This window comes from Pygocentrus nattereri, chromosome 3 (genome assembly GCF_015220715.1).
Source record: "Pygocentrus nattereri isolate fPygNat1 chromosome 3, fPygNat1.pri, whole genome shotgun sequence".
Lineage (NCBI taxonomy): Eukaryota > Metazoa > Chordata > Actinopteri > Characiformes > Serrasalmidae > Pygocentrus > Pygocentrus nattereri.
The window spans coordinates 40764004-40778293 of NC_051213.1; the positions used below are offsets into that span (position 1 = coordinate 40764004).

A 14290-nucleotide genomic window follows, 5' to 3' on the forward strand; every position below is an offset into this window, starting at 1 on the left:
GATTTATGGAATGTGGGTCTAGACAAAGCATTAAAGTCATGAAGTTATTTTGAGAAGTGACGGCCTATTTCAAAGGCAATAAAAAAAAAAGACTCAACAGAAAAAGTTCATTTATTCAGAGTTTATTTGTAGTTCTAACATATTTAGGGAGTTTTTAACTCACTTTTTTCTCTCCCACAACGTTATTCCTTTTTTCTACAGCTTCAAATACACGCAAATGTATGATTATACAAATTAGGCGACTACGTCATTTAATGACTTCTAGCGACTTTTAGGACAGCCAATAGCCACTTTCCTTACTGAGGCAACACTGTTTAGTAATATCATTCTGTCTACAACACTATAAAGCTCTTGATGAGTGTGGACTAGGCCTTTTTAAATTGCTTTAATCTTTTGCTTTAACCTGAAAACCTGTGACTTTTAGATTTAAAATTATGAAGGATTGGGAGCTTTCAGTGTGGGGTCAGTGTAATTTAGATGTGCTTTAAATCTAAATCTGAAATCTACCATAATCTACTTCAGTATAATCAGCCTGAAGTTATACAGTATGGTTGATTTGAGAATGTATTTTGTGTCTTTTGTATGTAGAGGAGAGTGGGGCATGATGTAACCTGTTTAATTATTTTTTTGCTGTAACACAGTCAGTTATAGGGAAACACAGTTAATACAATTCTGTGTTTTATGAAGCATACAAGCCTTTCAACCTAAATGCAAAAAATGCATCAGAATAAATATGATCAGAGAAAAGAAGCTAGAAATGTTGCAGATTTGTTTCTGACTAGGAAAATATCAGTGTGATAAAATGACATCTCTAGCAAGTTTTTGATTAAGCTGTGTATTGAAAGTTCCAGTAGCTCTTGCTTTTGAGTTGTTTGCATGCTTTAAAATGGTGCTATATTATAGCCACCAAGTGGGTGATTAACATAATGAGGCAGTGTGCCTTCAGGGTGAATATTGAGAAATATCTGTCCAATAGCTGTCCACAAGTACCTTGAGCTTGAATCTATTTAACTACACAAAACATTCCTGGTACATTTGCTCTTGCACTTGCTCTAGTTCACCCTTATCTACATTTGGCTTTAGCGATTTGAATGTGTTCACTTTTAATGCTAAATCCTTTTTGACCACTTTGTCCTAAACTAAGACTGTCTTCCGTTTTTTTCCATCTTTTAATGGGGGAAGCAGATATAGGTAAGGAGTAACGTAGGTGTTGACTTTTTGTATATATTTAGATCTGTCAAGTGATTTGTTTCCCATTACTGAGTCAGTATGTATTTATCTGTGTGACACAACAGTACAGTGTGCAGTACATGTGACTTCATCGTATGTGGCAGCGTGGTACCTCATGAAATCATGCATGAAAGGTGCTGCTAATGCTGCTCCAGGGGCTAATTAGGCATGTTCTGTTCTCTCCTTTCCTGTTATGCTGATATGTCCAGGACGCTGCAGTGGGACACAGACCCCTCAGCTCTTCAGCTTCTTGCGGACTCTGAGCATGGGTGAGATTTTCATTACCTGCAGATGTAGATCACCATTGTGACAAGTTAAAGTGCACTAACCCTTTAAGCTGGAGGCTTAAAGAAAGTTCCAGCATCCTTTTTCCAGAATATAATTAAAATTGAAAATGAGTGCTAATTTATCTTTCATTATCTATGCTTCTAAATGTTTTAATGCCTATTTCTCAGGTGCAGAATGAGGAGACTTGGAGCATCCAAGATTGTTCAGATTGACTTCATGCCGAAAGAATTGGTTACTTACTCTAAAGAGACCCAGACTCCTATAGACCCAAATCTGTCTGAAGGTAAAATGCCATGGCAGGTACTCATAAGCATTTTAAAGTGAAAAATCATTACTTTTCACACCTTCTGAGAGTAATGGTGTGAACAGTTTACATTTACAATACACTAATTTCAAGGGGCACATCAACACTTTTTGGCTGAACAGACATTTAAAGTTTGCAAAAGATATTTCATGTTTCACATTTTATTTAAAGCCTGTAACAGACATTAACATATTTTACCTTATATGTTGCAATGTTACAGTGATTGAATGAGCAATGTGACTTTTAGTAAAGCCTTGCAATAGAGCTGCTGCTGTTCTCCAATTCTGAACAACTGACTGAAACCTGGTTAGGTTACCGCTCATGTTTTCAGGCTATAGTGTATTTCAGATTTGCACAAAAGCTTGAGTTTTATATGATTTATATGGTGGTATGCGCACCATTTGCCTGTAGTGGTGGGAAAAAAAATTATTTTTATCAAACTGGAGCAAAACCAAAAATGCTGCATTTATAATTTTGTTCTGTATATACTCAACTTGGCAAAAGACCCACTACCGGCACTTGATATTCTTAATACTAACCATACAGTTCTGCCACATAAAATTGTCTGTTGTTGCTACCACTCTGGACCATCTGTCCCACTCATCACTTTGCTATTATTGTTTTCCACAGAGGAGGAAGAGGATGAAGAGCTGCCAGTGGCTAAAAGCGACCTTCAGTCTGATGAACAAGAGGAGGTAACCCCTCAGGAAATGCAGCAAGGTAAGAATGATCTCAAATTGTGACTGGCTATTTATAAGTACATTTCCAATGAAGGAATATGCCAGTTTTTAGCTGCCTCATCTGTGTTGAATGGCCAGTTACTACGTTTAAAAGTTAAGTACAGGGTAATGCATTGAAATTATTCTACGTGTTCAACCATACAATACAGATGTGACGGATAGAGGTTATATTGATGAACAATGAAGAACTCGTATAAACTTAAACTTAAAAGAAGGGATAACTACACTGATATTTTGTTGTAGACCATCCAAGGGAGCTGACAGAGGAGGAGAAGCAGCAAATCATTCACTCTGAGGATTTCCTGATCTTCTTTGACCGTAGCATTAGGGTGATGGAGCGTGCTCTTGCAGAAGACTCTGATATTTTCTTTGACTATAGCGGCCGTGACATGGAAGACAGAGAGGGGTAAGGCCGTTTCTCATTAAACTTTACGTACTGTTTGGACGACAAAAAGCTTATTTCAGTCCATTTCAATTCAATTTAAATTTAAATACATGAAGTAATCACTTTTTATTATTTACATTTAGATTTTTTGTGTAGTTTCAGCAGGCTAAAAACAAGCTTATCTGTGATCTTGTGTAACTGCATTAAGCTAGTGTTATCATATTTGGTCATTAGGGACACTCAAGCTGGATTAAATATGTCTTTCAATCGACAATTCTATGATGAACAGTGGTCGAAACACCGAGTTGTCACCTGTCTGGATTGGTCACCACAGGTAAGGGAGACTGGTTTGTTAGTGCTGGTTGGTAAGAGTGACTGAAATTATTATTAATGCTCACTTTCATGGAATTGTCCCAGGTCTACCTCAAGTCACTGAATGCTGATTCTGTAGAATCAGGTTGAAAGATATTAATTATTTTTAAAGTCTACATTTCATAGTTTAACCACATGGTGGCTGCAGCCATTGATGGTCAGACTTGTTAAGCTTAAATAATTTTTTACACTGTAAAACCATTTCCTTCTAAATGAATCTTGTGGTTGCATTTGTTGGTTTCTTCTGTCTCAAATATGTCTGTAACTAATTATTTTTGCAAAAGCTCAAGAGCTCATCACACACATCCATGCAAGTCTTTCAAGCGTGTACTACCAAGAAGATTTTTAAGACCCATCTAATTTTCACTTTCATCATAGTTACAGAACTGTGTCCATGTGTAATTGACTTGCAGGTTTTGTCTAAGCATTACTTTCCTTTTTTCCTGTCCCTCCTGGTCCGTACTATTCTGTCCCATCTCCTCTCTCACTCCATCCCTTAGTCTCATCTTCTGTCACACTCCATCCCATACCTCCTATCCCACCCTGTCTCTCCTCCTGTTCTACTTCATCAAACCTCCTATGTAATTACAATCCCACTCAGTCCCTCCTTGTCCCACCTCCTGTTGCACTCTGTATCATTTTCTGTGCCACTCCATCCCACCCTTTTCTTCCCTCCTGTCCCATTCTGTGAAACCTCTTGACCCACTCTGTCCCAGTCCCATGTCTGGACCCACTCTGTCCCACTTGCTGTCCCTCCTTGTACCACATTATGGAAATGGGTCTCACAATTGAGCTACGAAATGGTTTGGAAGTTGCCAACATCTAATTTGCCAAGAAAATGGCCTAACCTGCATGTAAAAGGTTAAGTAGCATAATTACACATCACTAATGCCAAATGAGGTGTTATTATTGGCAAATCACCCAAGCCTTCTACAGAGCCAAGTTTACTTCTCTGCTCCTTAGAACTAATTTGTATAGCACAACGCTAATAAACAGGTGTCTTCTATAAGTCATGTTGAACATATTTTTCATTCAGCAGCCAGCCCGTTTTTAGTAGCTTAGCACCATAATACAGGAATGTGCATTCTATCAACATAATTAACATTATAATGCCACAGACTAAGGGTTTCATGGTTATGAATGCTTTTTCTGTAACACTTCTTAATACCTGACAGAAATGTTTTTTTGTGTGTGTGTGTGTGTTGTTTTACATTTTTTCAGTACTCTGAGTTGCTGGTGGCTTCATACAACACTAATGAGGATGCTCCACATGAACCAGATGGAGTTGTGCTGGTCTGGAACATGAAGTTTAAGAGGACCACTCCAGAATACATATTCCACTGTCAGGTAAGAATTTCGGTTGGTTGTTCTTAAAGATCCTATAATGTATTTCTTGTAACAATTTCATTATATTTAGAAAATGTCTTAGAAACTAGGAATGGGCTTGAGCTATTGAATCTCAGTGCTCATTAATTAACTTAAAAAGTTTGCAATCACTGCCTTAAATAAAAACTACTTACATATGATTGTATAAAATGATTGTACTACAAAATTAATATTCTGTAAATATCAAACAGTTTGCAGGAATTTGAAGAAATAAAGAAATATTTGATTATGAACAGAGGTGTAGATGATTCCATAGTAGTTAAGAAAGCTGTATAAAAAAAGAATGAATTTATAATTAAAGTAATATTTAAAATGCTATAATAATAAAAAAGCAGTCACTGAAACTCAAATAGCTATTCATAGAAATGATCATCGATCATTAGCACAGGCATCACCTTAAAACATGCTGAGGAGAGTGAGGGAAGAAGACTGATAGAGAGAGTGTGATGCTATGGGTAATGTTCTGCTGGGAAACTATGGGACATTCACTTGAATGTCAGTTTGTGTGTGTGTGTGTGTGTGTGTGTGTGAGTGTAGAGTATGCGTTTGAGGGGGGGGGGCTTTCAGATGAGTCCTTGTGAGTTTAAAAATATTCACACACTAACAGCAATTGCACCAGGGTTTGTTTTAATCTAACGAAACCTGCTAAGTCTTGCTTCACCCTAAATGAGGTGAATGCCTAAATAAATGTCTTACTGCTACCTTGCTAAACTAACAGCCTATTGAAACTTGAAAGGTTTTGTTCAATTAAAACAAACCCTGGCGTGATTGCTCTGTTAGTGCAGTTCGTTAGTGTAAGAACGCTGTCGTCTGTGCCCCAAATGAGTGGGCCAGTAATTTGAAGTACGGACATTGTACAGACCAACAAAGTCTAAATGGATCAAACACAGAATGAACCCTCTGCAGAACATCACATTCTGATTCTGAATGTGATTTCCTGGATTTTTGTTTCTCATATTGTCTCTCATAGTTGAAGTGTACCTATGATGAAAATTAGGCCTCTCTCATCTTTCTAAGTAGGAGAACTTGCACAATCAGTGGCTGACTAAATACTTTTTTACCCCACTGTATATACATTTGACTGCACACATACATTATATTACAAATTAAGGTGCCAAGATTTCTGCATTTTGTAAAAGCGGTAAGCCACTTGAGGCTGTATTACAGGGCTTTCACCATGCTTTGCATCATACAAAACCACAGTAATGCAGGAAGTCTCGTGGCTTATTGTTCTAGTATCACAAGACAGATAAAACAAGACATAAATTAAGCCATTGAACCCAGATACAACAATGAACAGCACTATTCAGAAAGTCTGTGATAAAATCTGCCATGTGGCTTTCTACCTGCATGACTTTTGTTTGCATCTTTTGGTTTAATATTAAAGATATCATATGAATGCTAAGCAAACCAGAACTAAAATGCAATAATATATGTATTTTCTGCCTGGTCTAGACCAAGGAAGCCAAACTAGTAAGTATAAAATCACCCTAAAGGTGCTTTCACATGTACATTACTTTTGGTGTGGGCCTATCAAACTTTTTTAGTTTTATTTTGGTTCATTTTGACTTTTGAACTCTCCAACAGACACCAAAGAACCTTTGCAAATAGTCCTAGCATAGCACATATTTATAGGATGCTCCCTACATAAAACTGTAGGTAGAATATTTTGAGAGCCTAAATTACCTAGTTAGAAAATGCTGCCAGCACTGAAATGTATAGGTGGGATATTTTGATAGGTTAAATCACTTTATCAGAAAATATTACCAGCATTTAAAGAATAACTTCGGACCATCCGATTGGTAGGACAAATTGTTAGAACACTGGCAACAATTGCAAGTTGGCAAGCATAATTTGAAAATCAGTTAAATTCAATCTGGCAAACCAGTCATAAAGAAGTATATACCAAGTAAGGTTTTCATTGTGATCCACATAGGGTGGTACGGTGGAGTAGCGGGTCGCACTGTCGCCTTACAACAACAAGGGCCTGGGTTAGATTCCTGTCTGGGTGGCCAGGGTCCTTTCTTTGAGGAGTTTGTATATTCTCCCCGTGTCTGCATGGGCTTCCTCTGAGTGCTCTGGTTTCCTCCCACAGTCCAAAGATATGCAGTCAGACCAATTAGACATGCTAATTAGCCCCTAGTGAATGTATATGTTTGTGTGTCAGCCCTGTGATAGACTGGCGATCTGCTTTCTGTGACCACAGCATCCCTTTTTGTGAGAGTAAATGACTGCTAGTATTATTTCAAAATGTCTGACCATTACACAAACCAGCACTCTGTTTGATCTGATGCACCTAGGCTGTTGCAGTGTGAAACCAACTTAATCAAATTCTGGTATGGACTTCAGAAAGTGAACTGGGTATGAAAACAACCTGATGTTTGCTATCTGGGGCTGAAACCAGTAAAGTGCAGGGTCAAAATAAGACACTGTTTATGAGTAGGTTTATAGAGACATGTAGCTAGCAAGACATGAAAGTTTAAGTTAGTCAGTGAGCGACTTACTTCCATCTTGCCACTCCACTTTTGGAGCTGTTGAACCACTCCTGAACCATATAATTTACACTGTATAAGCTATTATTGAGTAATAATGATCAGTATGGCAATTCCAAACTTTTGAACAGTGGTTTAAGTATGACATTAAGTTGCTTTCCTCATCAGTAATCTAAGCTGTATTGCACTGCATAATGAAACTATCCCATGTTTTTCCTCCTGCAGTCATCTGTGATGTCAGTGGGTTTTGCACAGTTTCACCCAAACTTGGTGGTTGGAGGCACTTACTCAGGGCAGATAGTGCTGTGGGACAATCGAAGCCACAGGAGGACACCAGTACAAAGGACACCTCTATCTGCTGCTGCTCACACTGTAAGAACATACTACTACTTAACTGCTTTATAACTCTACCTTGCTGGTGTACAGTTAGAGACTGTAGCTCATGTGTTGATGCACAGTTAGTGCTAGCCATCTTCTAGCACTTCATCAATGGTCAGTTTTAGAACACAGAGCTACTCTTGACTGAATGTTTTTGGGTGGTGGACCACTTTCAACCTAGCAGTGATACTGATCTCATAGACACTGCTGTGCCTGATGCTTCCACTGCCACATACTACCATGCCACTGCCGTGTCCTACTAAGAATGGTCCCCCACACAGGTAATATGTAGTCAACAGCAGTTCTGTGGTCAATGATAAATGAGTAAGAGTGCATCTGACAAATTTTGCATAAAGATTGGAGGTTATAAATAATATAATGATGAAGTGGATGGTGAATGTATCTGGTAAAAAAATGTCCAGCATTAGTTACACAATTGCTTTGCTCTCTGCAGCACCCGGTGTACTGCGTCAATGTGGTGGGAACCCAAAATGCCAACAACCTAATCACTGTGTCCACAGATGGCAAGATGTGCTCCTGGAGCTTAGACATGCTCTCTCAACCACAGGTAAACGAAACACAGTATCTCACAAAATGTATACAAATGTTGAATATCAGTAGCTTAAATATGTAGTAGCTCCGTATTATTCATTTGTTATTACACTAGATACACGTGGACAAAATTGTTTGTACCCTTCTGTTAAAGAAAGAAAAACCCACAATGGTCACTGAAATTGAAATAATGAAAAAAAACTTGAAACTGACAGAAGAAATAAGAAATAAAAATTTACTGAAAATCAACTAATGAAAATCAGAATGGCTTTGAAATGTGGTTCAACGGAATAATTTATAAAAAACCAACTAATCAAACAGGCCTGGACAAAAATGATGGTACTCCTAGAAAAGATTGAAAATAATTTGACCACAGGGACATGTTAAACTCAAATGTATTCTACAATTAGCATCACAGGTGTCTTAAAACTTGTAATCAGTCAGTCTGCCTATTTAAAGGGTGAAAAGTAGTCACTGTGCTAAACATGGACCACAGAAAGCTAAGGAGAGAGTTGTCTCAGGAGATTAGAAAGAAAATTATAGACAAACATGTTAAAGGCTATTAGACTATCATCTCCAAACAGCTTGATGTTCCTGTTACTACAGTTTCAAATATTATTCAGAAGTTTAAGGTCTACGGGACTGTAGACAACCTCCCTGGATGTGGCTGCAAGAGAAAAATTGATGACAAATTGAAGAGACAGATAACACGAATGGTAACCGATCAACCCTGAACAATTTCCAAAAAGATAACAGAAGACGACCGAGGAGGAAACCACTGTTGAAAGCAAATCATAAAAAAGCCAGACTGGAAAATGCATATTGTCAAGCCAAAAAGCTTCTGAGAGAATGTCCTTTGGACAGATGAGACAAAACTGGAGTTTTTGGAAGTCACGTCAGCTTTCCAGACAAAAACACAACGTACAAAGAAAAGAACAATGTACCTACTCTGAAACATGGAGGAGGCTCAGTTTTGTTTTGGGGCTGCTGTGCTGCATCTGGCACAGGGTGTTAAGAGTCTGTGCAGGGTACAATGAAATCTCAAGACTATCAAGGCATTCTGGAGCGAAACATGCTGCCCGGTGTCAGAAAGCTTTGTCTCAGTCACAGGTCATGGGTCCTCCATCAGGATAATGACCCAAAACACACAGCTAAAAACATCCAAGAGCAAAGCATTGGACTATTCTGAAGTGGCCTTCCATGAGCCCTGATCTAAATCATATTGATCATCTGTGGAAGGAGCTGAAACATGCAGTCTGGAGAAGGCACCCTTCAAACCTGAGACAGCTGGAACAGTTTGCTCACGAGGAGTGAGTCAAAGTACCTGTTGACAGGTGCAGAAGTCTCATTGAGAGTTACAGAAATCGCTTGATTGCAGTGATTGCCTCAAAAGTTTGTGCAACAAAATATTATATTTTTGTACATGCCAGTATCATTGTTTTTTTTTTGTTTTTTTTTAAATGATTCTGTTGAACTACAACGCCAATTCCAATGAAGTTTGGACATTGTGTAAAACATAAATAAAAACAGAATACAATGATTTGCGACCTATATTTCAACCTATTTTCAATTGAATATACTACAAAGACAAGTTATTTAATGTTTAAACAGATAAACTTTATTGTTTTTTGCAAATATTCACTCATTTTGAATTTGATGCCTGCAACACGTTCCAAAGAAGTTGGGATAGGGGCATGTTTACCACTGTGTTACATCACCTTTCCTTTTAACAACACTCAATAAGCGTTTGGGAACTGAGGACACTAATTGTTGAAGCTTTGTAGGTGGAATTCTTTCCCATTCTTGCTTGATGTACAACTTCAGTTGCTCAACAGTCCAGGGTCTCCGTTGTCATATTTTGCGCTTCATAATGCGCCACACATTTTCAATGGGAGACAGATCTGGACTGCAGGCAGGCCAGTCTAGTACCCGCACTCTTTTACTGTGAAGCCACGCTGTTGTAACACGTGCAAATTGTGGCTTGGCATTGTCTTGCTGAAATAAGCAGGAACGTCCCTGAAAAAGACGTTGGTTGGATGGCAGCATATGTTGCTCCAAAACCTGTATGTACCTTTCAGCATTAATGGTGCCGTCACAGATGTGCAAGTTACCCATGCCATGGGCACTAACACACCCCCATACCATCAGAGATGCTGGCTTTTGAACTTTGTGCTGATAACAATCCGGACAGTCCTTTTCCTCTTTGGCCCGAAGGACACGACGTCCATAATTTCCAAAAATAACTTGAAATGTGGACTCGTCAGACCAGAGGACACTTTTCCACTTTGCGTCAGTCCATCTCAGATGAGCTCGGGCCCAGAGAAGCCAGAGGCATTTCTGGGTGTTGTTGATATATGGCTTTCGATTTGCATGGCAGAGTTTTAACTTGCACTTGTAGATGGAGCGACGACAATGGTTTTCTGAAGTGTTCCTGAGCCCATGTGGTAATATCATTTACAGAATGATGTCGGTTTTTAATGCAGTGCTGCCTGAGGGATCAAAGGTCGCAGACATTCAATGTTGGTTTTCTGTCTTGCCGCTTACTTGCAGAGATTTTTCCAGATTCTCTGAATCTTTTGATGATATTATGGACTGTAGATGATGAAATCCCTAAATTCCTTGCAATTGCACGTTGAGAAACGTTGTTCTTAAACTGTTGGACTATTTGCTCATGCAGTTGTTCACAAAGTGGTGAACCTCGCCCCATCCTTGCTTGTGAATGACTGAGCCTTTCAGGGAAGCTCCCTTTATACCCAGTCATGACACTCAACTGTTTCCAATTAACCTGTTCACCTGTGGAATGCTCCAAACAGGTGTTTTTTGAGCATTCCTCAACTTTCCCAGTCTTTTGTTGCCCCTGTCCCAAAATCAAATTCAAAATGTCCCAGGCATCAAATTCAAAATGAGTGAATATTTGCATAAAACAATCAAGTTTGTTTGAAAAATCATTTGTTTGATCATTAAATGTCTTTGTAGTGTATTCAATTGAATATAGGTTGAAAAGGATTTGCAAATCATCATATTCTGTTTTTATTTGTTTTACACAATGTCCCAACTTCATTGTAATTGGGGTTGTACAATCCAAAGCAGTGTCTGATTTATTGAAGTAAATGAAGTAAATTTATTAATTCTTTTAAATTAATTATTAGCAACAATTTTGTCCATGTGTGGATTCTGTTCTGGTGTATGTACAAACATATACCGTATATTTAAAAGACACCAGGAAAGCACTTGCGTAACTGGCTGTGGAAGACTAAGCCTTGGTTTACAGCAGGAGCCTCCAACTACCATCCTGCAACAATCAGCGTGCAAGACAGCTTTATACGTCCCATCACATATTTACAATTTGTCCTTAAATTCAGCTTGTAAATCTTTTTTTTTTTTTTTCTGCAGCTAAATATTTCATTTCATGGGTATATAGTTCATGCAACTATATACCAGACATGAGCTATGTAAAATCAGCTTAGGCTGATGCTTATGGTGTTCAAAGCAAAAAGAGCATTACATGCAAGAGGAACCCTTCAGACAAAAACCTGAAGCAACCATGCATGTTTAGTAATCTGTAATGTGAGTTCGAGACCCCTGGAGCATTATATAAAAGTTTGTTCAAATTTACACAACTGTCCCCTTTACCCAAATATAATCAGTCTGCCAAGTGTTTCACATAACTAAAAAAGTCATGCTGTGGTCAAAAACTGATCAAAGATGAATTAGAGGGTGCTTGACAAATTATTTATTAGATTAGGAATTTCTAATAAAATGGATGTTGAATGTATCTGGAATAAATGTTTATCTGCATTAGTTTCACAGTATATTCCATCTTTTCTCCTGTCTTATGCTGAGTACTGCATCCACTGTATTATATAAATGTGATGGGAACCATATGCTGCTGGATGTCAGGTACCAAGGAGAAACTGTAGTAGTCACCTTAAAGCTTGAATTTTGTCCAAACATCTGTCCATTTGTATAGATAATAGTATGTCATACAGTGTCAGAACCTATATAAGCAAGTCTATTTAAGATTACAGCCCAACATAATTTGAGGCAAGGGTGTGATGAGTTAAGCTTGTGGCTTAACCATAATTGCCCTCATAGCTCCAGTACAAACTAAAGAAGCGAACGTCAGCATGTCTTGGCAAATCAACTATGTAAGGAATTAAGGGGAAAATAAAAGTGAAGTTAATTTGATTTCTTACTAAACTATTCCTTTTTGACATATGCATGCTAAAGTATGTTAGAACAGTATAGTGGACATTGCTTTTGCACAGGAAAGTATGGAGCTGGTCTACAACAAGTCCAAGGTCGTGGCAGTCACTGGGATGGCCTTCCCTGCTGGTGATGTGAACAACTTTGTGGTGGGCAGTGAGGAAGGGACCGTTTACACAGCCTCACGACATGGCAGGTCAGCACTTGCATGTCATATAAAATAGACCTATTTAATTTAATACACTTTATATAATGCCACTCCCCGTGACCCTGACGGAGAAGCAGCTTATAAAATGGATGGATGGACGGATATATAATGCCACTGCTCTTCCTTGACTCTTGACTTTTGTTTACAGCAAAGCCGGCATTGGTGAAATGTTTGAAGGGCACCAGGGGCCTGTGACTGGCATCAGTTGCCATAATGCAGTGGGACCCATCGATTTTTCACACCTGTTCACCACCTCATCTTTTGACTGGACAGTCAAACTGTGGTCAACTAAAGTAAGAGCTGTATTTCATCTGTCCATGCTGTCACTGATTTTGGATTTAGAATAATCAGGATTAGGTATGGCTTCAGACAACCATATTTACAACAAGCCAGATATTTTACAACCAGTTATTTACTTCTTCTCTACAACTAAATTAATGGTTAATGTTTAAATGAGTCATCTTTTTCTTTTTTTCTTCTTAAAGGGCCCATATGCTATGATTTTCTTGTAATTTATTTATATAGTAAATACAATCCATTTGCAGGGAATTTTGAGGTGATGTACCCAAAAGGCCATACATTTTGCCAACCTCTTGTTATTCTATATTACCGTGTCTTTTAGCGTGAATACGTAAATTAGCTTTGTTCCGATAGGCTGCCATAAATAGTACCTCAGTCAAAAAAGGCAGACAGGGCTGAAACACTCCTTATAACTTCAGGGTGAATGGGATATTCTGCTGTAGGATGAATAGGCAGGTATGGCTAAAATCAAGTGTAAGTGTTGTTTTATGATATAAGTGTTCATGAAATCACAAAATTAATGAATTCAAAACAAGCTGTTTTTGCAGCTTTGTTTCCTTATATGGACTGTATGCACTGACCAGTGAATTATGAGCTTTGAAACTTTAGCAGTGTTAGGGTTAGGTTAGCTATTTAAGCTATTTAAAAAATGAAAGTAAAATGTGTTTTCTTTGATATGGGCATATGGACAAGGGATTGAATAACCTTTTGAAACTTTTTACATTGTTTACATGCATCAAACCAATTTAAAATGTGAGGATTCAGTTTTCCATGACATGGCCCCTTTAAAAAAGTATTGCCTAATTTCCAAGTAGAACATGTAAAACAGCATTCCAAGACAGGCTGAAATGGCAGTCCAATTAATTATAACTGATACATCCATATACAGCATTGCTTTGTATTTCCATTTCATATGTCCTCTATGCTCCACTTGAGTAACTATATCCTTGTTAAGCTTGTTGAGATGATTTGCATCTACTTTGTTTCTCTGTTCTTTACACACAGCACAACAAACCACTCTACTCATTTGAGGATAATGCTGACTATGTCTATGATGTTATGTGGTCTCCTGTCCATCCAGCTCTCTTTGCCACAGTGGATGGAATGGGTCACTTAGATCTATGGAACCTCAATAATGATACAGAGGTGAGCAGGCCTAGATCTAACCTAAAGGATATGTTTAACTCTACACACCAGAGTAGGACTCTTTAAGGCCTTTCTTTAGTAGTGCGTATATCAGAAACATGACCGTTGAATGCTAGAGGGCTCCCGTAAGTCCTCAGTGAATGAATGGAGCTAAATGACTAAAAGCAAATTTAACTTGTTTCCAACCACTTATGCAGGACCTTACTCATTTTAATTTTGAAAAGTAGAAGAATGTATTTTGCTGAAAATGAAAGGAAACTTACCAGTATCTTTCCATTTCTCTACAGCACACAGGTTATATGT

General features: G+C 38.2%; 1 protein-coding gene across 8 annotated transcripts in view; it reads left to right on the forward strand.

Annotated features, from left to right (window-relative positions):
- dync1i1 (dynein, cytoplasmic 1, intermediate chain 1) overlaps positions 1-14290 on the forward strand; it is a 28753-nt gene that overhangs the window by 10712 nt on the left and 3751 nt on the right. For 5 of the 8 annotated variants that reach the window (XM_017715978.2, XM_017715980.2, XM_017715982.2 and 2 more), the window contains 12 exons: positions 1186-1191; positions 1440-1499; positions 1686-1801; positions 2453-2542; positions 2806-2968; positions 3182-3281; positions 4541-4666; positions 7423-7569; positions 8030-8143; positions 12396-12529; positions 12690-12834; positions 13847-13987. In XM_017715978.2, coding sequence (XP_017571467.2) covers positions 1186-1191; positions 1440-1499; positions 1686-1801; positions 2453-2542; positions 2806-2968; positions 3182-3281; positions 4541-4666; positions 7423-7569; positions 8030-8143; positions 12396-12529; positions 12690-12834; positions 13847-13987 — 1342 coding nt within the window. The remainder of the gene's footprint in view (positions 1-1185; positions 1192-1439; positions 1500-1685; positions 1802-2452; positions 2543-2805; positions 2969-3181; positions 3282-4540; positions 4667-7422; positions 7570-8029; positions 8144-12395; positions 12530-12689; positions 12835-13846; positions 13988-14290) is intronic. The other 3 variants (XM_017715979.2, XM_017715981.2, XM_017715983.2) reach the window with 1 other exon arrangement.